This window comes from Chanos chanos, chromosome 4 (genome assembly GCF_902362185.1).
Source record: "Chanos chanos chromosome 4, fChaCha1.1, whole genome shotgun sequence".
Classification (NCBI taxonomy): Eukaryota; Metazoa; Chordata; class Actinopteri; order Gonorynchiformes; family Chanidae; genus Chanos; species Chanos chanos.
Genome location: NC_044498.1, coordinates 20,522,550 through 20,540,346, shown reverse-complemented (window position 1 = coordinate 20,540,346; position 17,797 = coordinate 20,522,550). Strand labels below are relative to the sequence as shown.

Below are 17,797 nucleotides of genomic sequence, written 5' to 3'. Positions count from 1 at the left end.
CCCCCTTTTCAGTTAATACCATAAAGGTTTGTTACTTTAGTACTGCAAGGAACTATCAGAGGATTCAGTAAAACTGGTGACTGGTACACTTAACCATAAATGGGGGGGGGGGGGGGGGTATTTTTGTTTTAAGAGCAATATGCTGAACTCTGTGGAGAGTTGTTTGTTTTGTTTAGAATTTTTCTACAGCATCATTCACACTCCCAGGTTCTCGTTTTCACCTTTGAAACAATAAGCGGTAAACCCTAAATTATAGTTATAAGATTACAGTATCTGTGGTCGCAAAAACAAGCACTTGTGGTCTCTGTTTTCCTCCATGGTTGAGAGGCCACATGGTATGAAAAGTAATTTTCATATTTATACGATAAAGGAGAGCTTGTTCCTCTGCATTATATTTTAACAGAAATGTAACTCTGCCAGTAGAGTGATTTATATCACTATCTCTTTGTTTTTGTTCATTTCCCTAACCTACCATTTTTCATTTTCCATTTACTTATCTGCTAAGACTCACCCATAAAAAATGTCAGGCATCAGCAGTCTTCTTGTTCTCCTTCCTATTAATATCAAATCAGTGGTGAAATGGATCAATTCAGGCATTCTTTGAAGAACTTTAAACTGAGTTCTCATAAATGTTGCAGTAGATCTTTTGTATGAAATTTTGTCTAAGAAGTTGGTCAGGATTAAAGCTACTGTTTGTTGTATTTTGCAAAAGTCAGTGTGCTGTCTGGATGAGCTTTGTATATTTTGACCATTCTGTAAAAACTTTGATCCAAATCGCTGATGCCTTTTTTTTTGGGGCATTTTTAAGGTTAGAATACCACTGGTATTTTTTAAGTCCTCTGCTATCATGTCATAGGCTTGTTAGATGTTTTTTTTAACAACTTACTGTCTAACATTAAGCCAGATGCGGCAAATAATAGAAATGCCATTAGCATCAATGAACAGACAAACAGCTGCAAAAATGATCAGATGGAATCTAAAGCCACCACAAAGCAACTATCGATTGGTGCCAGACCAAGCACTTGGCCAAGCAGTATCTGCATCTGCATCTGCATCTAAGCAGCTTGTCACCCAGGTTTGACATCCTGTTTACAGCCCATATTAGATGGGTGTTTCAGGTAAGATCACCAAACTTGGTGATATTCTTTATTCGATATACTATATCACCTGATAATGTAAAAATGACCCAAACTCTGCATTTCCTCTTTAGTTAAATGAATAGTTATACCTTCTTTTTTTTAAAATATGTTTTCTGACTTTATGGTGATACTATATCCTGAGAGTCCAAATGCAATCATTTTTGTAATATCTCAGCAAGATTGCAAATTATTGATGTAATCAAACATATTTAACCCATGGTTATGCTGAGAGTAGTATATATCTGGTTTAATTTATGTGCACATTGTCTGTTTGCTAATTTAAAGTAAATGCCTTGTGAAATATTAATTTTAACCAGCTGCACTTTTTCAACCATCCCAAGATTTCTTTTCAACATTATTCTATCTAGATATTGAATTGGAACATCAAATAAAATGAGAAACATCTTTGCTGTTGAAATGTCAATTGCTGCCATCAGTGAAGAGCCAAATGCCTCATAAAATTTAAGTTCAGCAAATTATTCAAGTGTGTGTATCTGTGGGTGTATAAGGGCTTATAATGGGTGGTGGTTTCTATGTGCATGTCGAATTTTTAGTAGAACATAATTCTTCCCCAGAGCAGTGCAGAGATAGCAAACCTACGTAATTAAATTCTTGCTAAAGTAGTGATTTGGTGCACCTCATGTTATACCTCATAAATTCTGTGTGAGGGCCAAATATTTTTGCTGAAGTTGGCCCATTCTCATGAAAAGTCTGTTTTTTTATGGGAATCTGAATGTAACACAATGACAAAGATGAACCTTCTGATAAAAACACTGTAGTGTATCTTCTTTTCACTCCATAGATGTACATCATATAGACGATACAGTTACATGGCTGATTATCTTACTGCCATTGTCATGTTTATGAAATTGCTTGGATACTCTGCTGTTTTAATTTCATCGTCTGTATTGCTTCTTTACATGACGTTTTAATTTCAGTCCCTGCAGTTTTCAAGGGTAATGGCCACTGATCTAGATATACCTACTTTAGTTTCAAAACACAGGACACTTTGGGCCTCAAAATTGAAGTGTGGACTGCAGATACATTGTCTTGTAATTTCTGTTGTTTTTTGAGCTACACAGTGTACATGAAAGAATCAAATGCGCCAAAATTATGAGATTATGCTTACATGAAAATAACAAGGTTTTCTGTATGTCATTTGAAACTACCTCAGTAGACTCACGTTCTTTTAAGTTCACCTCAAACATGCATCTATACCACATTGTGTTAGAGCTCACTCGTTACTTCAACGCATGTATGTGTTTGATCATTGGTCCAGAGAGTACAAAATGGAGGGGCAGTGGGATGGCCAAGAAGCTCATGAGGAAAACCCTTGTTGAAATGATGCATGTCTACCACAGTGCTATGCGAGAGTGGCGTGGAATAAAAGCCCATTTTAGAGTTATCATCATGTGGCTAGGCTATAATCCACTGCCTTCTTCCACAGCCTTGCCAGAGCAAACAGAAAGGGATGTGTACATACAGCCAAGATGGAAACATGTGAACCATTCTCTTCCTTATCAGGTATTTAATGTCAGAAAAAAGAGAAGAGCAATCAAACAGGTCTGGAGAGAGAGAGAGAGAGAGAGAGAGAGAGAGAGTTGTGTAGAAAATTTGTACATTTCAATGAGTGTGAAATTTGGATAAGTATTTGGTTCACAGACAGATCATGGGCTCCATTCATAGACTCAGTTAGAGGAGGGCTTGCGGGGTAGCAGCTCAAGCGTAATCAAGGCCTCTGGTGTCTGGTGGTCTGACAGAGAGAACATGTGTCCATGCTGATGCGACTCGGCTCACTGCCCCTACCCCACTACCCCTCCCCCCTTTCGTCCTTGGTTATCCCTCTGGCCCAGCGGAACCAGCCACTGGCTCATGGCTGGAGAGCCACTGTTATCAGGGGAGATCAGTGTCTGTCTGCAATGGCTTGGCCAGTGGTGACGAGAATACAGGATGTGAAAAGATCACCTCAAAGCACTCTTTGTTTGACACAATCAGATCACCAAACTACCGACTGAGCGCACATTCACCAGTGCCCACAATCACAAAGCATGATGGTGGAACATTGTTGAAAGTGAAATGCAAATTAGAATGTTGGAGTCTTTAACACTCAACTAGGCCTCAGTGGAAATCTGAGACTTAAAGTGTGGATTAAAATTACAATCAGATATTTTATCTGTGGTCAGGGAGGTAGCAGAAAGCCTTACAAAGGCTGAATATTTTTAAAAAGAGGCAAATAGGAAACAGTCCTTCAGAAGATTCCTATTGCTTGACCCATTTAAGAATCATTATTTCTTAGCTAAGTTGCTGTCCTCATGTGCGATGCTTATAGAGTTAAACCAGCCTCAATCAGTGACCTCACATGAACTCAATCCCATTTTGCAGTGTGTCCATCAAGCTACACTATCATGGCAAATTACAGAACATATGATGATTCTGTAATGATTGAATAGGAGGTTGGACTCACCTGCCAAATTGTATGGCTTGGAGAACTTGCCCAGCGTAGACATTGTGTCACAGTTTTAAAGTTAAACAAGTTTTGAAAGATTGCTTACTTCTAATAACAGCTTGGTTTCAGTCTGTCAGGCTGATTTTTTTTTTTCCAGTGAGCCACAAAGAGTTACTCTTTCAACCTACTGACCTCCCTTACATGGTATTGATAAAACTCTGAATGCATACACACAGATATCGTACACAGGCACTGTGACATATTGCAACTGTGAATTGCTGAAAAATATGCTGTTCTGGTAAAACAATATTATTTTATTGACCAGGAACACAGCGACACTAATTCCTCCAGCTGCAAACCTCATGGACCACAAACCTTTGCCTATAATTTGTTGGGGCACATATGCTCATAGCAACGTTACAGAAAGCATAAAGGAAAACAGTAGTGTAAGGCACTTCAGGCAGTCCTGAACTCTGTGATTGATATACAAAGCAGGGACTCTTGTTTTTTCTCCAACTCTCTTTTTTTCCTGATGAGGCCCTACAGACAGGGTGCTTAGCAATAGTGCTGGCAACCCTGGCACAACATACGTGTTTTCAAGTGTCTGTTTGAACTTCGCTTAGTTCATATGTCTGCATGATCCATTCATCATAGCGGTCTACAATGTTCTTCTACATTCTTATCAATTCCAGTACTAATTCTGCTACTGCATAGTCGGAAATGCTCATATTCAAGTTTTTTCAAGTATTCATCAGTTGTATTGTTCTATGGGAGTACAGCAGCTGTATATGTATTCAGAGGTGAAGCACATGTAGCTATTTGTAGACAGACAGTTAGATGAGACATTTAGTAAAAATGTAAGCTCATAATATTAATCTGGGAAAGTTTTTTTTCTTAGTCCTCTCCATGTATGCATGCATAACTCATTCAAAAAACTCATCTGCATAGGTGTGTCTGAGAAAAATGCATTGCTTCTTTTACACTGGTAGAAGCATAGAACTGTTAGAAATGGGCTGTGGAGCTGGTTCTCAATCAGTGGCTAAAGGCAGAGGTTCTGGGTCTGGTTGCCTTCATGCCCCCCCCCCCAACATCACCCTGACCCTGTTGCAGCAACTCAGGAACACCAGCAGGTGCCACTTTTTTCTTCTGTTTTTCAAAAGAACAATATCACAAGCTCTCTGAATGGCAGAATTAGGTAGCATGCCAATCATATATTTTCTAGACTCTTTTACTGTGAGTACAGACAGTACTCTTGTATGGGGAGACATACTATTTCCTTTTAATCTTGCATGGCTCTGCATCCAAATGGTATTGGTGTTGTAAAGGGAATGTTACTGTAATCCATGCTGTAGTAAATAATATAATGTCAGTGGATAATAAAGTTTTGGGGTTTTCCTAAAATAAGCACTGTAATCCTCCAGTGAACCATGTCCAAGATATAAACAAATCAAAACAGAAGACACCCCATTTCCCCCTCTTATGTAGCGTACTTCAAAGTTCTTCAGTGCTTAAAACTGGTTTTGAATGGTTTCTCTGTCAGGCAGCTTATTGCAAAACTACTAGCAGGACTACTAGCAAACCATCCTGGATTCATCCCCTGTTCAAAATGGCTGGCTTGTGTTTGTTTTAGTCTGACAAAAAATATTTAATACTTTAAAATTTTAAATGCATCCTCTGCTGTGAGTAGTCAGACTTTCTCTAGCCCCATTTTAGAAGGTCTTAAACATAACTATATATTACCTTCTTGGCAACTATTTGAATACGATTGAAGACTCACATTTGTTCTTTTAAGCAGTGTTTATTTTTAAGTGTTAAATTAAGCCAAAGTGCATGTTATGTATATGTAAGAATTGTGCCATAACATTTACCCACAAAAGATATACCTCACTGTATTAAAATTACACAATGTAATTACTGCATTATTGTCTGACTCAGGCTAAAGGAAGGACCTCATACCCTAGGGGCTTTCTACAAAACCTCAATGTCTTTTATATATGCATCTGGTCCTTAAAACTATTCCTGATTGTTGTTCCCTGACTGTTCCCCGACTCTTTGCCAGTAATATGAATGAACCACAGAATGCGTCTAAGGAGATCACTCGGACCGTCGTTAGTACGAACCGTACTCTCTCATTGCAAATCTCCTGTACTGTGTCATACAGCCCACACGACTTCTTATTTAAACACACATTGTCAAAAAGGGAGGCACCAAGTCCAAAAATGTTTGGGCCATTTCAAACTGCAAAACATGATTTTTGCGTCTGAGCCAAAGCGGTCAGCTGACGCAAAAAGGCCCTGGTTCCCGTGCCCACCTCGTCTGTGGGTGAAGTCATACTACCAAAGAGTCCTGAATCAGAGAGAAGGATGGAGAAAGCACAACCATTTATATAGTGCTGATTCTTCTCTTCCTTACCCATCTTGGACACTGTCACAGACACTTGCCACTAAACTCCATTAAACATCTGGTTTAATATTCCCCTATTCTTCTCTTCAGACTTTTCCAAGTTCATTGAGGTTTTCTCGTTAGTCCAATTTTCCACTGGCAGCATACAAGGCTATCCCAGGGTGGTTCCTCCTGGAATCTTGTCAGAGCTTTGGGGCTGGCCTCTATGGGCTTTTGTTTTTTCTACTGCAGCATTTCACAAACCGCACGCCTGTAAAGGAGGCGAGAGCTACCTCAAGCCACTAGTACACACCTCTTCCATTCATACTTACAGCCATTCATGCTAATATACGCATAAATGTTCACACCATTATGGCTCTTAACTCACATGCAGCGCTTCCCTTACAATCGAGACATTTCAGTCACCCTGAAAACATACATTTCCTAACAGCATTGAAATCTCTTTATCTTGCCTAAACTATTGGTTCTACTTAAATCTGTTGACAAATTTACTTTTTAGAAGCTTTTGTCAGATACAGTGAAGAGTACGCTGTAACAACATGTATACCATTTAATAAGTTAAACAGAATGGAATCAAAATACTCCCTATTAAGCACAGATAATTTAGTGGTTTACGTCCAGCTGTTGCTTTTCAAATGGGAGATGAAACAGTAAAACGTAACCCAAGCTGTGTAAAGGCTTGACCTAGATCACCCAGTAGAGGTACAGCTAGATTAAATGCTCGTATTTATTTTCTTTTCATTAAATGACAGCTTAGTGTAAAGAGAGGTATTTGAGTATGTATACTTGTAGTGGTTTGACATATTGTGCAAACAGTAGAAATGAAGTCTAAGATACCTCTGATTCCATATATATCAAATATACATGATCTAACTGCAGTCTGTAAGACTGGCCATTCGTTTCTCCTACAGCATGTGAATCACAGTCAATAGCGACATAAGCTTCTAACAGCTATATAAACAGTTTAGCTTCAGATCCAGGCTAGCTGGTGATCACTGCATAAATATAAAGCACACTTTCTCCCTCTGCCTCACCATAATTTGCTCTTATTGCTAGGCTCAGCACTTCCAGATGCAACAAGGGGTGACAACCAATCAGAGCACCATCATTTTCTCCCCAGAGCCAAAGAGGTTTGACAGACCCACAGAGTGATGCACACATCCACGATACATGGGTACCACCCTTTTCCTTGAAAATGGCCCTGATGCTGTTCTGTTTTTACCATTACACTGGCAGTGTGTGTGTGGTGGGTGGGGGGGTTAGTGTGGAGGATGGTTTCATGGCAACCAGAATGGTTGTGAGTCAGCGCCCAGCAACGAGTGGAGAGGGCACTGGCCACAGAAGTCGTAGCCGGGATAAGGTCTAATTTGGATTTGCAGCCACAAATGTGACTGACCACAAAGTTTAGAGCTGGAGAAAGGTAACATTTTGCAGAGATTATGGGTGTAAAGTCTGAACCTTGTGGATGTGTGTGAGGTTTTAAGATGTAAGCATGAAAATTAGCTGTATTTTTATGGAGAGAAGTGTAGGTGTTGAAATATAAGTTGCAGTTTGTATCTGTCAAACATAATGTTCATTTGGTGATTTAAAGATGGCTTCTGATAAACACAAAACTGTGTTTGGACTGTGGTATTCTTTTCTATTCTGTTCTATTCTATTCTATTCTATTACTACAGTACTATATTGTCAAAGTTAACTTAAACTTTTCACGAATCAAGAGTTAAGGTTCCACTTCTGCATGTATAAAAACATGATAAACATGTTTCCTCTGGCATCTTTTCATATGACCATTATTACAAATCATCATTTGTTCAATTTTTATGTTGCTGTGAATCTCTGTGGCTAAGATTGGGATAAACAGTAATAGTGCATCATCTGTAGCAACTAATCTCTCCTAGCAAATTAATAATGATAGCCAAAACAAACAAAAAAATCTCCAGCTTTGCTTAACTCCAACCTCTAGCTGTTCAGTAGAAGTGGTAGTATGAGTGAACTGGTGTGCCCCCATAGAGCATGCCAGTGTATCAAACAGTCAACCAAACAAATAACACTGGTTATTCTGTCACACACATCTGTGAACACTGGATGTTTGGTTGTAAATATTTTCTATCTCATGAGTTTAGGACACTTCTTACAGTCTAGTGTAGCATGGCAGCATGGACACATAGTGTAGCATCCTGAAGATCTTACCAGAACATGTGTTCTGATGTAGTTGTTAGGCTGTTCACCTTATTTCTCCTAACAAGTAGGTATTTTGAAACAACTTTTGATATTTTCAAATACTTCCTTTGAACAGTTCAAAGCAGAGCATAAACTGTATATATATATATAAAAAAGAAAATCACACATGAGTTAATATTGGCGTCTGACCAGTAGACCTTGCCTGAAAAGATTGTGGCCAACTTGCAAGGTGCTCTTGGGTGGGAATTCAGCACTTTGGACAGCATCTGCAATACTTCCTCCCTGTCTGAAATCATAGAGCACAGCACATTCACAGGCTGTTTAAAGACTTTGTGGTCAGCACATTGCCAGTACTGTAATTTCACTAAGGTGAAGGGGAAACACAGAGGCAAGGCAGACTAAGGGTTGTTCTTGTAGCTGGGAATACCCTTCTCTCTGGGAATGCCCCCTTATTATGTATAGTTCCAATGTGCCTTGTAAAATGTTTACTCTTTCAGACTTAAAGCTGTATTCAAAATCATATAGATGTTTTGCAATGACCACAAAAGACTTTCACCTCCCATTTAGTGAATGGCAAAGAATTCTAAAGCATGGTAAAATGACTTTTTTTTTTTAAGCAATGGTCTCAGCTCTCAAATCGAATACAAATTTTGCAAGAATATGAGAAGCATTCTTTCTACTGTCTCATCCTCCTAACAATGTACAATTGCCTTTAACTAATTATGAAGATCATGATCATTTTTACATTGATATTTATTAAAAAAGACGTGAAATGCTGAGCAAACACTAAATTATATTTCAAGTCTTAAGCATGTTCCCCTTCAGTAATCATTCAGTGGAGTCAACCAAAATACCTTTCAGATTATGAATGTATCCGTTCTAGGCACTTAATACGCTTTGCCTTTACAACAATAATACTGCTGAATTGTTTTCATAATGTTTTATGGGACTAATGAACATATTGGACCTGACCGCAGAATTTTTCAAAATCTGTCAGTCGGCACTTGTGGACTGCCCTCGTAAAACCACAAATTTTGATCTGGACAAGATTGGAGATTGAGATAGCTATTGCAAAATAGCAATTTTGTGGTCAATTAACCATTTTTTGGTTGATTTTGAGGTATGCTTAAAATCACATGGGTAAACATAGTGATGCCTCTCTCTACATGCCAAACCCACTGCTGAGGTGCATGACTAAAAGCTAAAAATTGGTTTTCAATCCTTAGCATGAAATCCAGTTCCAATCGCATTCCAGTGCCATTTACTCCAAGCATTTATTTTGGTTGATATCCCTAAATAGAGGCTTTTTTTCTGGCAACCCCTCCAAAGAGCCTGTCAGTGTGGAGGTGGTGTTCGATGATGGATCCAACCATGATGGTTGGATTTTTCATTGCCTCACCAAACTACTGCTTCGCTGCATGTGGGGGCAAGATGCACTTGTGTCCTTTTTCAGACAGGTTTACCACTGTTCCTGTGGTTTTAATCTTTTTAATTACTGGCCTTATATTTATTTATATATTCTTAACCAGCTCCTGACTTTCAAGGGAACCATTCTTGGTCTTTCTGTGAAAAAGTCCTTTCACTTTTCTTCTGAGTAGAAATGAAAAATGGAATTTACATGTGCCTTAACTTGTTTGAGACTTTATTATTCACCAGATATGAGACTTGGACAATAATAAAGTTCCTTTTGATTGAGATGATTTTGATATCTGAAAGAGTATGTTGAATAGAATATTTTTCTCTGAGCAATTACTAGCATTTAGGATTAAATACATTACCTCTACTGGATATTAAATATTAAAAACCTTCGTCTTATATAACCAAGAGCATTAATAGCTTTGGAGAGAACTGTATGATAATCAGCTATACTCATTGCAGAGACTTTGGATAACATTTGTAAAATTCTCTCCCTAACTGTCTTGAGCCTCTTCTGGTCTATTAGCGTATGCAACATTTTCAATCTTCCAAAATTCTCCAACAGTGTCAGTTATGACTATTTGATATGGAAAAGTCTTTTTTTTTTTTTTTTTATTTGACACACGCTCAGAGCTAACCAGCATTAGCAAATTGTGTGGTGGCTCAGTTCTAGCTCATGTTCAGGGAGCAGATGTCACAGCCTGTTCTCTCTTTTTCCTCAGGCAGTAGGGAAGCAGCCTTCACGTATGCCATCACAGCCGCTGGAGTTGCCCATGCTGTGACGGCTGCCTGCAGTCAAGGCAACCTGAGCCATTGCGGCTGCGACCGTGAGAAGCAGGGCTACTATAACCAAGAGGAGGGCTGGAAGTGGGGCGGGTGTTCAGCTGACATCAAGTACGGCATTGAGTTCTCGCGGAGGTTCGTCGATGCCCGTGAGATTAAAAAAAACGCCCGGCGACTGATGAATCTCCACAACAATGAAGCAGGAAGAAAGGTACCTCATCATGAGATTCTATAGTAACATCACATGACATGTTCGATTATATGAAATGCTTTTACTGACTTCTTTCAAGAGAGATGGATCCTTGAATACATTCTTGCTTAATTTGATCATGTATCCATACGTGATATGCTAAGAATGATCTCTCTCTGTCTCTGCATGTACTGATTTGAAATATGTGCTCATGACTTTAACATAAGTAAAAATTTCAAGCATTTGCACTTTTCTGTCTGTACGCAATTTGCTGAATGTAAGAACCAGTTTAGAACTTCATTCTTTTGGGAGAGGTGATTTTGGGAGAGAGTAAGAGGAATGAGGATGTGACTCAAAAATAGTCTCTACTCATATTCCTCGTTTGAATTCAGCAATTCTTCTAATAGCGCTACTTGATTGGGTCAAACACTTGATATTAAATGAATCCAAGGCAGAACCTAGAATATGTTTTTTTTGTTAAATAGTCTTTGTTTGTATGGGGACCAGTGTTCAGTATCACATCTTGAACAGCTGTTATATTATGTAGCCCAAAGTAGGTATGTTCATTCTTATGTGCATGTAAGACACGCACACATGCTTATGAAAATTCTAGAGATGGCTTGGATGAAACTGAATGTTTGATAAGTCAAAAGCTGTTTGGTGATGGTTACTCCAAGTTCAAAAGAAGTCATTGTAACTACAGACTTTATAAGGCAAATGCTAATATGCTGGTAATTAGTAAGAGTGGTAATGTAAGCAACAAGTAGAGGAGTGGCTGGGCAGGTGCAAGAGGACTGTAGCACTAAAATTGAACCTGTTACTTGAAAGTCAGATTTTATGTATCAGTGATACTGTATTCCCAAAGAATTTTCATTGTGATATGTGATAATGTAATGATTGCAAATTATCTGTTCTGATCTGCTCAGTAGAGGTAATCCACAGAAACATAAAAAAAAAAGATATTAGCCCTGATGCTGAATTTTTGATGTGTCATAGGTAGCCTGTTTTCACATTTCAGCAATCTGAGCAGAGTGAAGCCTTTAAGGAAAATAAACTCCCTGACATCACATGTCATCGACTTTCTTTTTTTTCTGCATTTATAGTTGGCATTTTAAATTAGGCAGCATTGCCAAGGAAAAAATGCAGATAAAAACAATTAACAACGGGTTTTTTCCAAAAGAACTGAAGTTATTTATGATCTCTTGTAAGCCCTCCTTCATTTTGCTACTACACACTTTTGGCATGACTGAGTAAACCAAGTCAGAATGTGCTTAACTCAAATCCACATAAATAACTGTGCAGAAAAGAAAAATGCAAAGCGCTGCTCAACCAGAACACCCTTGAGGAGTCTAAGCCAGATTTAGCTGTTAAATTTGTCAGATTATTGCTGTAATGTTGGGCTTTTTCTATTCATCCTGTGTACAATGTTTATGTGGACGAGCCATAAGTACAGGCAAGTGTTCCAATTTGTGCAGGCACAAATAGATTGGATATCTGTGTAAAAACATGTGTTTGAGGTATTTTCTGTCACACAGCGAAGATGTATCAGGGAAACAGACCAGAAACCCAAAGTAGCGCAAAGCTGCAATTTTGGGTTGAAGCGTAGATTGATAAGTAACAGTCATCATTTTGGCAGCTCCTTCTGCTTTAGCCAGTTGCTACGTTGGGCCTCGCCACCATATTGCAACATCTCAGACTCGTGGGAAAGATTTTGGCCTGCTTCCTCCTTGGCCATGTTTGTTTGTTATTAGATATTTACAAACACAAAGCAACACAAACCCAAACAGCAAAGACCCCCTTGACAAAGCCATGAGTTCTGGTGACAAATGAATCTAATTAGGAAGTAAAGAGATTTTATAGTGTGTGCTAGGAAAGCTGAATCCCAGTCCGTGGTTTGCAAGATGGAGGTTTGCCATGTCCTCCCTTCCAGTCCTCGCATGGAATTATGAAGTGTAAAGTCAGGAATGGAATATTATTATAAGTTCCTCTCTAGTACTCAGATACAGTGCCGCTACTCCTGTTGTTCAACCCCTGCAGCTGTCTGAGGGAAGGCAATTTCTGATGAGATATTTAATTCAGGATGGGCAAACCTGGGGATGCTGGCTTTGGCGAGAAATTTTTGATTGCTCTCAGATTTTTGCATGTCTGTCATTTGAGCTAACTTAGAAAAATGTGGGACAAAAACAGGAGATATGAGCATATTTAATGTAAGCATTCCCTTTATGTGCAGACAGAAATCCATTTTGTGAAGCTGCAATTCCTTAGTGAATTTTGGCCATCTTTTTGGATATAAAAGTGACAGAAAGCAATGCTCATTAAACTAATTGTTGAATCATAGTCACATACGTTGACAGTGAATCATACTGTGAGTTCGGTTATTTGGGTGAATTTCCATAGACATTAAATGCTTGAATGAACAGTGTAATCAACAGGAGTAATCAATACATTACTTGAAATTTAGTGAGAACAGTGAAGTAAATTGAGACTCTCATACTTTTCTTCTTCTCAGCACTAGAAGCCCTATTCATCTGCTCATCTGCAGCAAAATCTAAACATGTGAGCATAACCAGTACAGTGAGACTCACATATGACATCAATTCCTCATATTTATCCCTGAGATTCTCTCTCTCTCTCTCTTTCTCTCCCTCTCTCTTTCTCTCTCTCTCTCTCTCTCTATGTTTTTGTGTATGTGCATGTAAGTGTGTATATATGTGAGAGACTAGGATGCTCTTCTTGCACCATAGTAGCTATACCATACTAACTGGTTGCAGATGACAAAATTTGATGGACAGAGTTTAAGTAAATGTTTCCATCCTCTGATCAAATGAGGTTGTCTCTGCATTTAAACAACTCTGTGGTCTGCACCGTAGATTTAGGGAGAGCTACATCTTGGATGATGACTTGTACATTGTCATGCTCGTTCAGGACAATTCTGAAATGAGCTTGTTCCAAAGGGAGCCAGCTTATAGTAGCTTTTCGTAAATTGAGATAGTTTGGGTGGATTTGATCAAATGTTGTCTGTCTCTTGGTGAGACAGAAAGCCAGGAAAGAAGAGGCACTGGAACAAAGTGCCCTGCCAGTAAAATGTAGCATTTCACATTCTTTGTGTAAGTGCACCACGAGTTTAAACCGTGTGATATCTCATGAATAGCCTCTCCATTTTGTTGTATTAACTCAAGACACATTTCAAATTAGGTTTAGTCATAAATGGAGGGTTACATTTCAACCAAGGCTTAAATCAAGATTTAACATTTCAATGAAGACTTGACATAACTTATCATTTTCATGTATGACAATTTGCAGCAACTGGATGACTCAGCCTTACAATTTTTGAGTAGATATCTATTAATTTATTTTATTTTATTATGAGTGCAATAAGGTTTTAAACCAGACTTTGGGACTTAATATTTTGGGAGAAAGCTGATATTTATGGAAGGGCTGCCATTTGAGAAATGTTTATAATCAAGGCCAGGGTGTAACAATGCTTACAGTGGCTTGGTTTAATGATCAAACATACAGTGAAAGAAAGCAACATAATCTGAGAAGCTTTTTTTTTCATTTTTCCATACATCTGGATGGGTTTATGCTTAGAGAAAAGCTAAATTAAGGCTTCAACCCGCTCTGCTTGTCCCCAGCTGTTAAACATGGTGCTGGATCTGTTTTTCTATAAGCAGCTATCTCAAAGGAGACACTGAGAAAGATTGTTACTCTGCACAGCAGAATTGCAGTCAAGGAACCTGAAGCCATTTTCGGCAACCATTGTTTCCTCAAGGGCAAACATTGTTTCTTCAAGGGCAAACATTGTTTCTTCAAGATGTTCCCATATTCCAAGACAATAATCCCACATACACAAAAGCACCTTCTATGGCTTCTGCAGCCACCAGAGCTAAATATGATTGAACTTTTATGAGAAGTTCTGGAACATGACGCACAGAGCAGATTTCTGCTTCATTCATCTTTCAAAAGAACTAGTGGCTTTTCTTCTGGATCACTGGTGTCATGTACATAACAATATGCCAATAAGAAGGGCGGACCCAAATTGTCATTAGTTAGTAAAGATTCATATATATATACTGTTTAACTACAGCGTGTGTGTGTGTGTGTGTTGTTGTTGTTGTTGTTGTTGTTGCTGTTGTTATTTCCATCATATTGTCTTACCCTTAAATTATTGTTAAATGATTATATGATTATATACCGATGTTCAAAACTCTCTGATGTTCACACTCTTAGCATCAGTTTATCAATGAATACATGACTGAGCAACCTTCAGTATTTTTCTGTGCACTACTTGATTAAATGAATTTGTTTAAAGTCATCCAGTTTACTTCTGCAGCACCCAAGTGCCCCAAAATCCTTGATGCTACCTTGTAATTTTAAAGACACAATGCATATGCTACTGCATTACCATAAGTCAGCCTCTGATATACTTCCGATACTGGGATTGAGGATTAGGCATTGTAGCAAGGGAAGTAAAACAATGTATGTATCCTCCACTTCACACACACATGCATATATATGTATATGTCTGTATATACACACACACACACACACACACGTATGTATGTATGTATATGCACTTTCTTTTTGTATGCTTAGATTTCTTATATGTTAAAGTAGTTAATGGGCATGCATGAACCTAATCTTCCATCCATATTATCCATTTCTTTATGATCAGCTTCTTTTATTGAATCTTTTCAATCAGATCTAAGAAACAAGATATTTCCCGTATTATACATACGATAACATATCCAGTAAAACATAAGGCAACCAAAACAAAAGAAGAGATGCACAAATGTGAGCAGGGAAAAAGAGAATAAAGAATAGGAAACATAGTTTCACATTAAAGTCAAATCTAAAAAAGCTAAGATCAATTTTCAGATAATTGAAAATGAGTGGAATTTGACCACATTCATGCACTGTATACTTTAGCTTTGTTAAGAATTGCTGTGGTCCATCCTAGTGAGACTGTGTTGTTAAGAAAATATAGCTATAGCTGGGCCGGTGGCTTATCCAGATTAAACCAGAGATGACGGATACATTTCTTTACTTAGGTTTTGGCCAGCAAAGATTATCTGTTTTTGACCAAACTTGAAATTAAAGATGTTGCCATCACTAAGCAAGCACAAGCATGGGTCCGTGGGTAACGCACTCCAGAAGTCATTGAACATTCCCTGGACATGTGAAAGAAAGCCTTCGCAAAACTTTAACTGAAGGTCCAGTGCAGATTTACAGTGATATGAATTCTGAAATGTATCCTCTGAATCATTGTAAATTTCATGAGTCAGTGGACTAGATTCTTTGTGGTGATATCTAGGTTATGCAATGTGTTTTCCCAGTTAGGACCAGCTTTTGAGAAGCTGGTCACTAACGTAGCTGACGAGATATCTAATACCTGTCTTAAAACTCTCCTGCAAGGTCTCCTGGTGTATGCTAGGTTTAGCTAATGTGATTCTGAACTTGTTGCTCTCTCATTTTGCGGGCTTCTTTGTGTTCATGGAAATGAACACGTGCTTAAAAAAGTGTTCTAGAAAAAGGTACTGTAGGAAAAAGTCACTTGTTTGTTTATGCGTACTGTCTAGTTTTGCATGTCTTATTTGTCCCGAGTGTTGCACTGTGAATTGCGGGTACGCGTGCTTATCTCAAGTCAGAATGTTTTTAATAAGTAAATCATCATTTTCTATAGCTGAGTGGGTCTCTTTTCATTCAGTATGTTGATAACATTTATTTATTGCTGCAGCACTTGGGACTTGGGTTCTTTCCAGTTTATGTTCTCGGGCTTCACTTACCAAACATATTGCAGGAATTTCACTTTATAATTTTGGTTTATTCATAAATGGAGGATTGTATTTGGAGCAGGACTAAAGACTTGACTTTACTCTGATATACCAGTTGTATGTACAACAGTTTCCAAATAAGCGTCTGTGGTATATAGATGCTTTGTGATCGGTTCCAAAGGTTGATCTCCGCTCATCAGTCAATGAAATTTATAAAAGGCTTGTATGAGGGGTTTTGTCTTTCTTCCAAATGGAGTAGTGTATTTTTGTGATGATACCTTGATAGATTGTTTTTATTTTATTTTATTTCAATTTTTTGAATGAAATATAAAGAATGAATCAGTGGCTCATATGAGCAAACCTGTGTTTTATGCTTCTGGAAATAGTGACAAATGCTGTTGAAACATGCCCTCTAGTAACCTCTGCTCCCACATTAAATAACTGAAAAGTATTTTATATGAATGTATTTTTTTCCCTTTTCATTAGTCCTAATCCCGATTTCTCACTGTCTTATTGTCTCCAGGTGCTAGAAGAAAGGATGAAACTGGAATGTAAATGCCATGGTGTCTCAGGGTCCTGTACTACCAAGACCTGTTGGACCACCCTGCCAAAGTTCCGTGAGATTGGCTATGTGCTAAAGGACAAATATAATAAGGCAGTGCACGTAGAGGTGGTGCGTGCCAGTCGTCTGCGCCAGCCCACATTCCTCAAAGTGAAGAAGTCGCAGGGCTACCGAAAGCCCCTGGAAACGGACCTGGTCTACATCGAGCGTTCGCCCAACTACTGTGAGGAAGATGCCAAGACCGGCAGTGTCGGCACGCAGGGTCGTCTCTGCAACCGCACCTCACCTCACACGGATGGCTGCGACCTCTTGTGCTGCGGCCGAGGCTACAACACGCACCAGTACACTAAGGTGTGGCAGTGCAACTGCAAGTTCCAGTGGTGCTGCTTCGTCAAATGCAACACGTGCAGTGAGAGGACGGAGGTGTTCACATGCAAATAAGGGAAGAGGCGTAGGGAGCAGTGCCCGATGACAGAGGGAGAGGGTGGAGGAAGTATGAACGATGGGGACGATGGGAGGAGACCCACGAACGAAAAAGAGAAAGCTGTTATTTTGGAACGAATGGAACGTAAACAGAATGGGATTTACAATATCAGCTCTTCATGGCATTGTTTTGCACAGCAGAAATCTATATTTGCTTTAACATAAAGTTAAAAATGCTTAACTATCACTAGGTACATGCCCAGCTCATGACTGAGTTAAGACTGCCAGGTGCTCATACACTGATGTATCCATGTTGACAAGAGGTAGGGACAAGAAGGATACAATTCTGGCCTGGATGGGACCTGTGTGTTGCACTCTGGAATTTGCAGTTTTCTATTCCATGGGCAGCTCGTTGAGGTAAAGAGCTTGAAAGATGGATGGGGCCGGGGGGGTGGGGGGGGGATGGTTACTTGGAAAGTA

The 17,797-nt window shown here is 38.9% G+C and overlaps 1 protein-coding gene across 1 annotated transcript in view; it reads left to right on the top strand.

The window, feature by feature from the left end:
* The window catches only part of wnt7bb (wingless-type MMTV integration site family, member 7Bb), a 33,693-nt gene extending 16,358 nt beyond the window's left edge, over window positions 1-17,335 (top strand). The window contains exons 3-4 of the mRNA XM_030770706.1: window positions 10,308-10,579; window positions 16,856-17,335. Coding sequence (XP_030626566.1) covers window positions 10,308-10,579; window positions 16,856-17,335 — 752 coding nt within the window. The remainder of the gene's footprint in view (window positions 1-10,307; window positions 10,580-16,855) is intronic.
* Window positions 17,336-17,797: the final 462 nt, after the last annotated feature.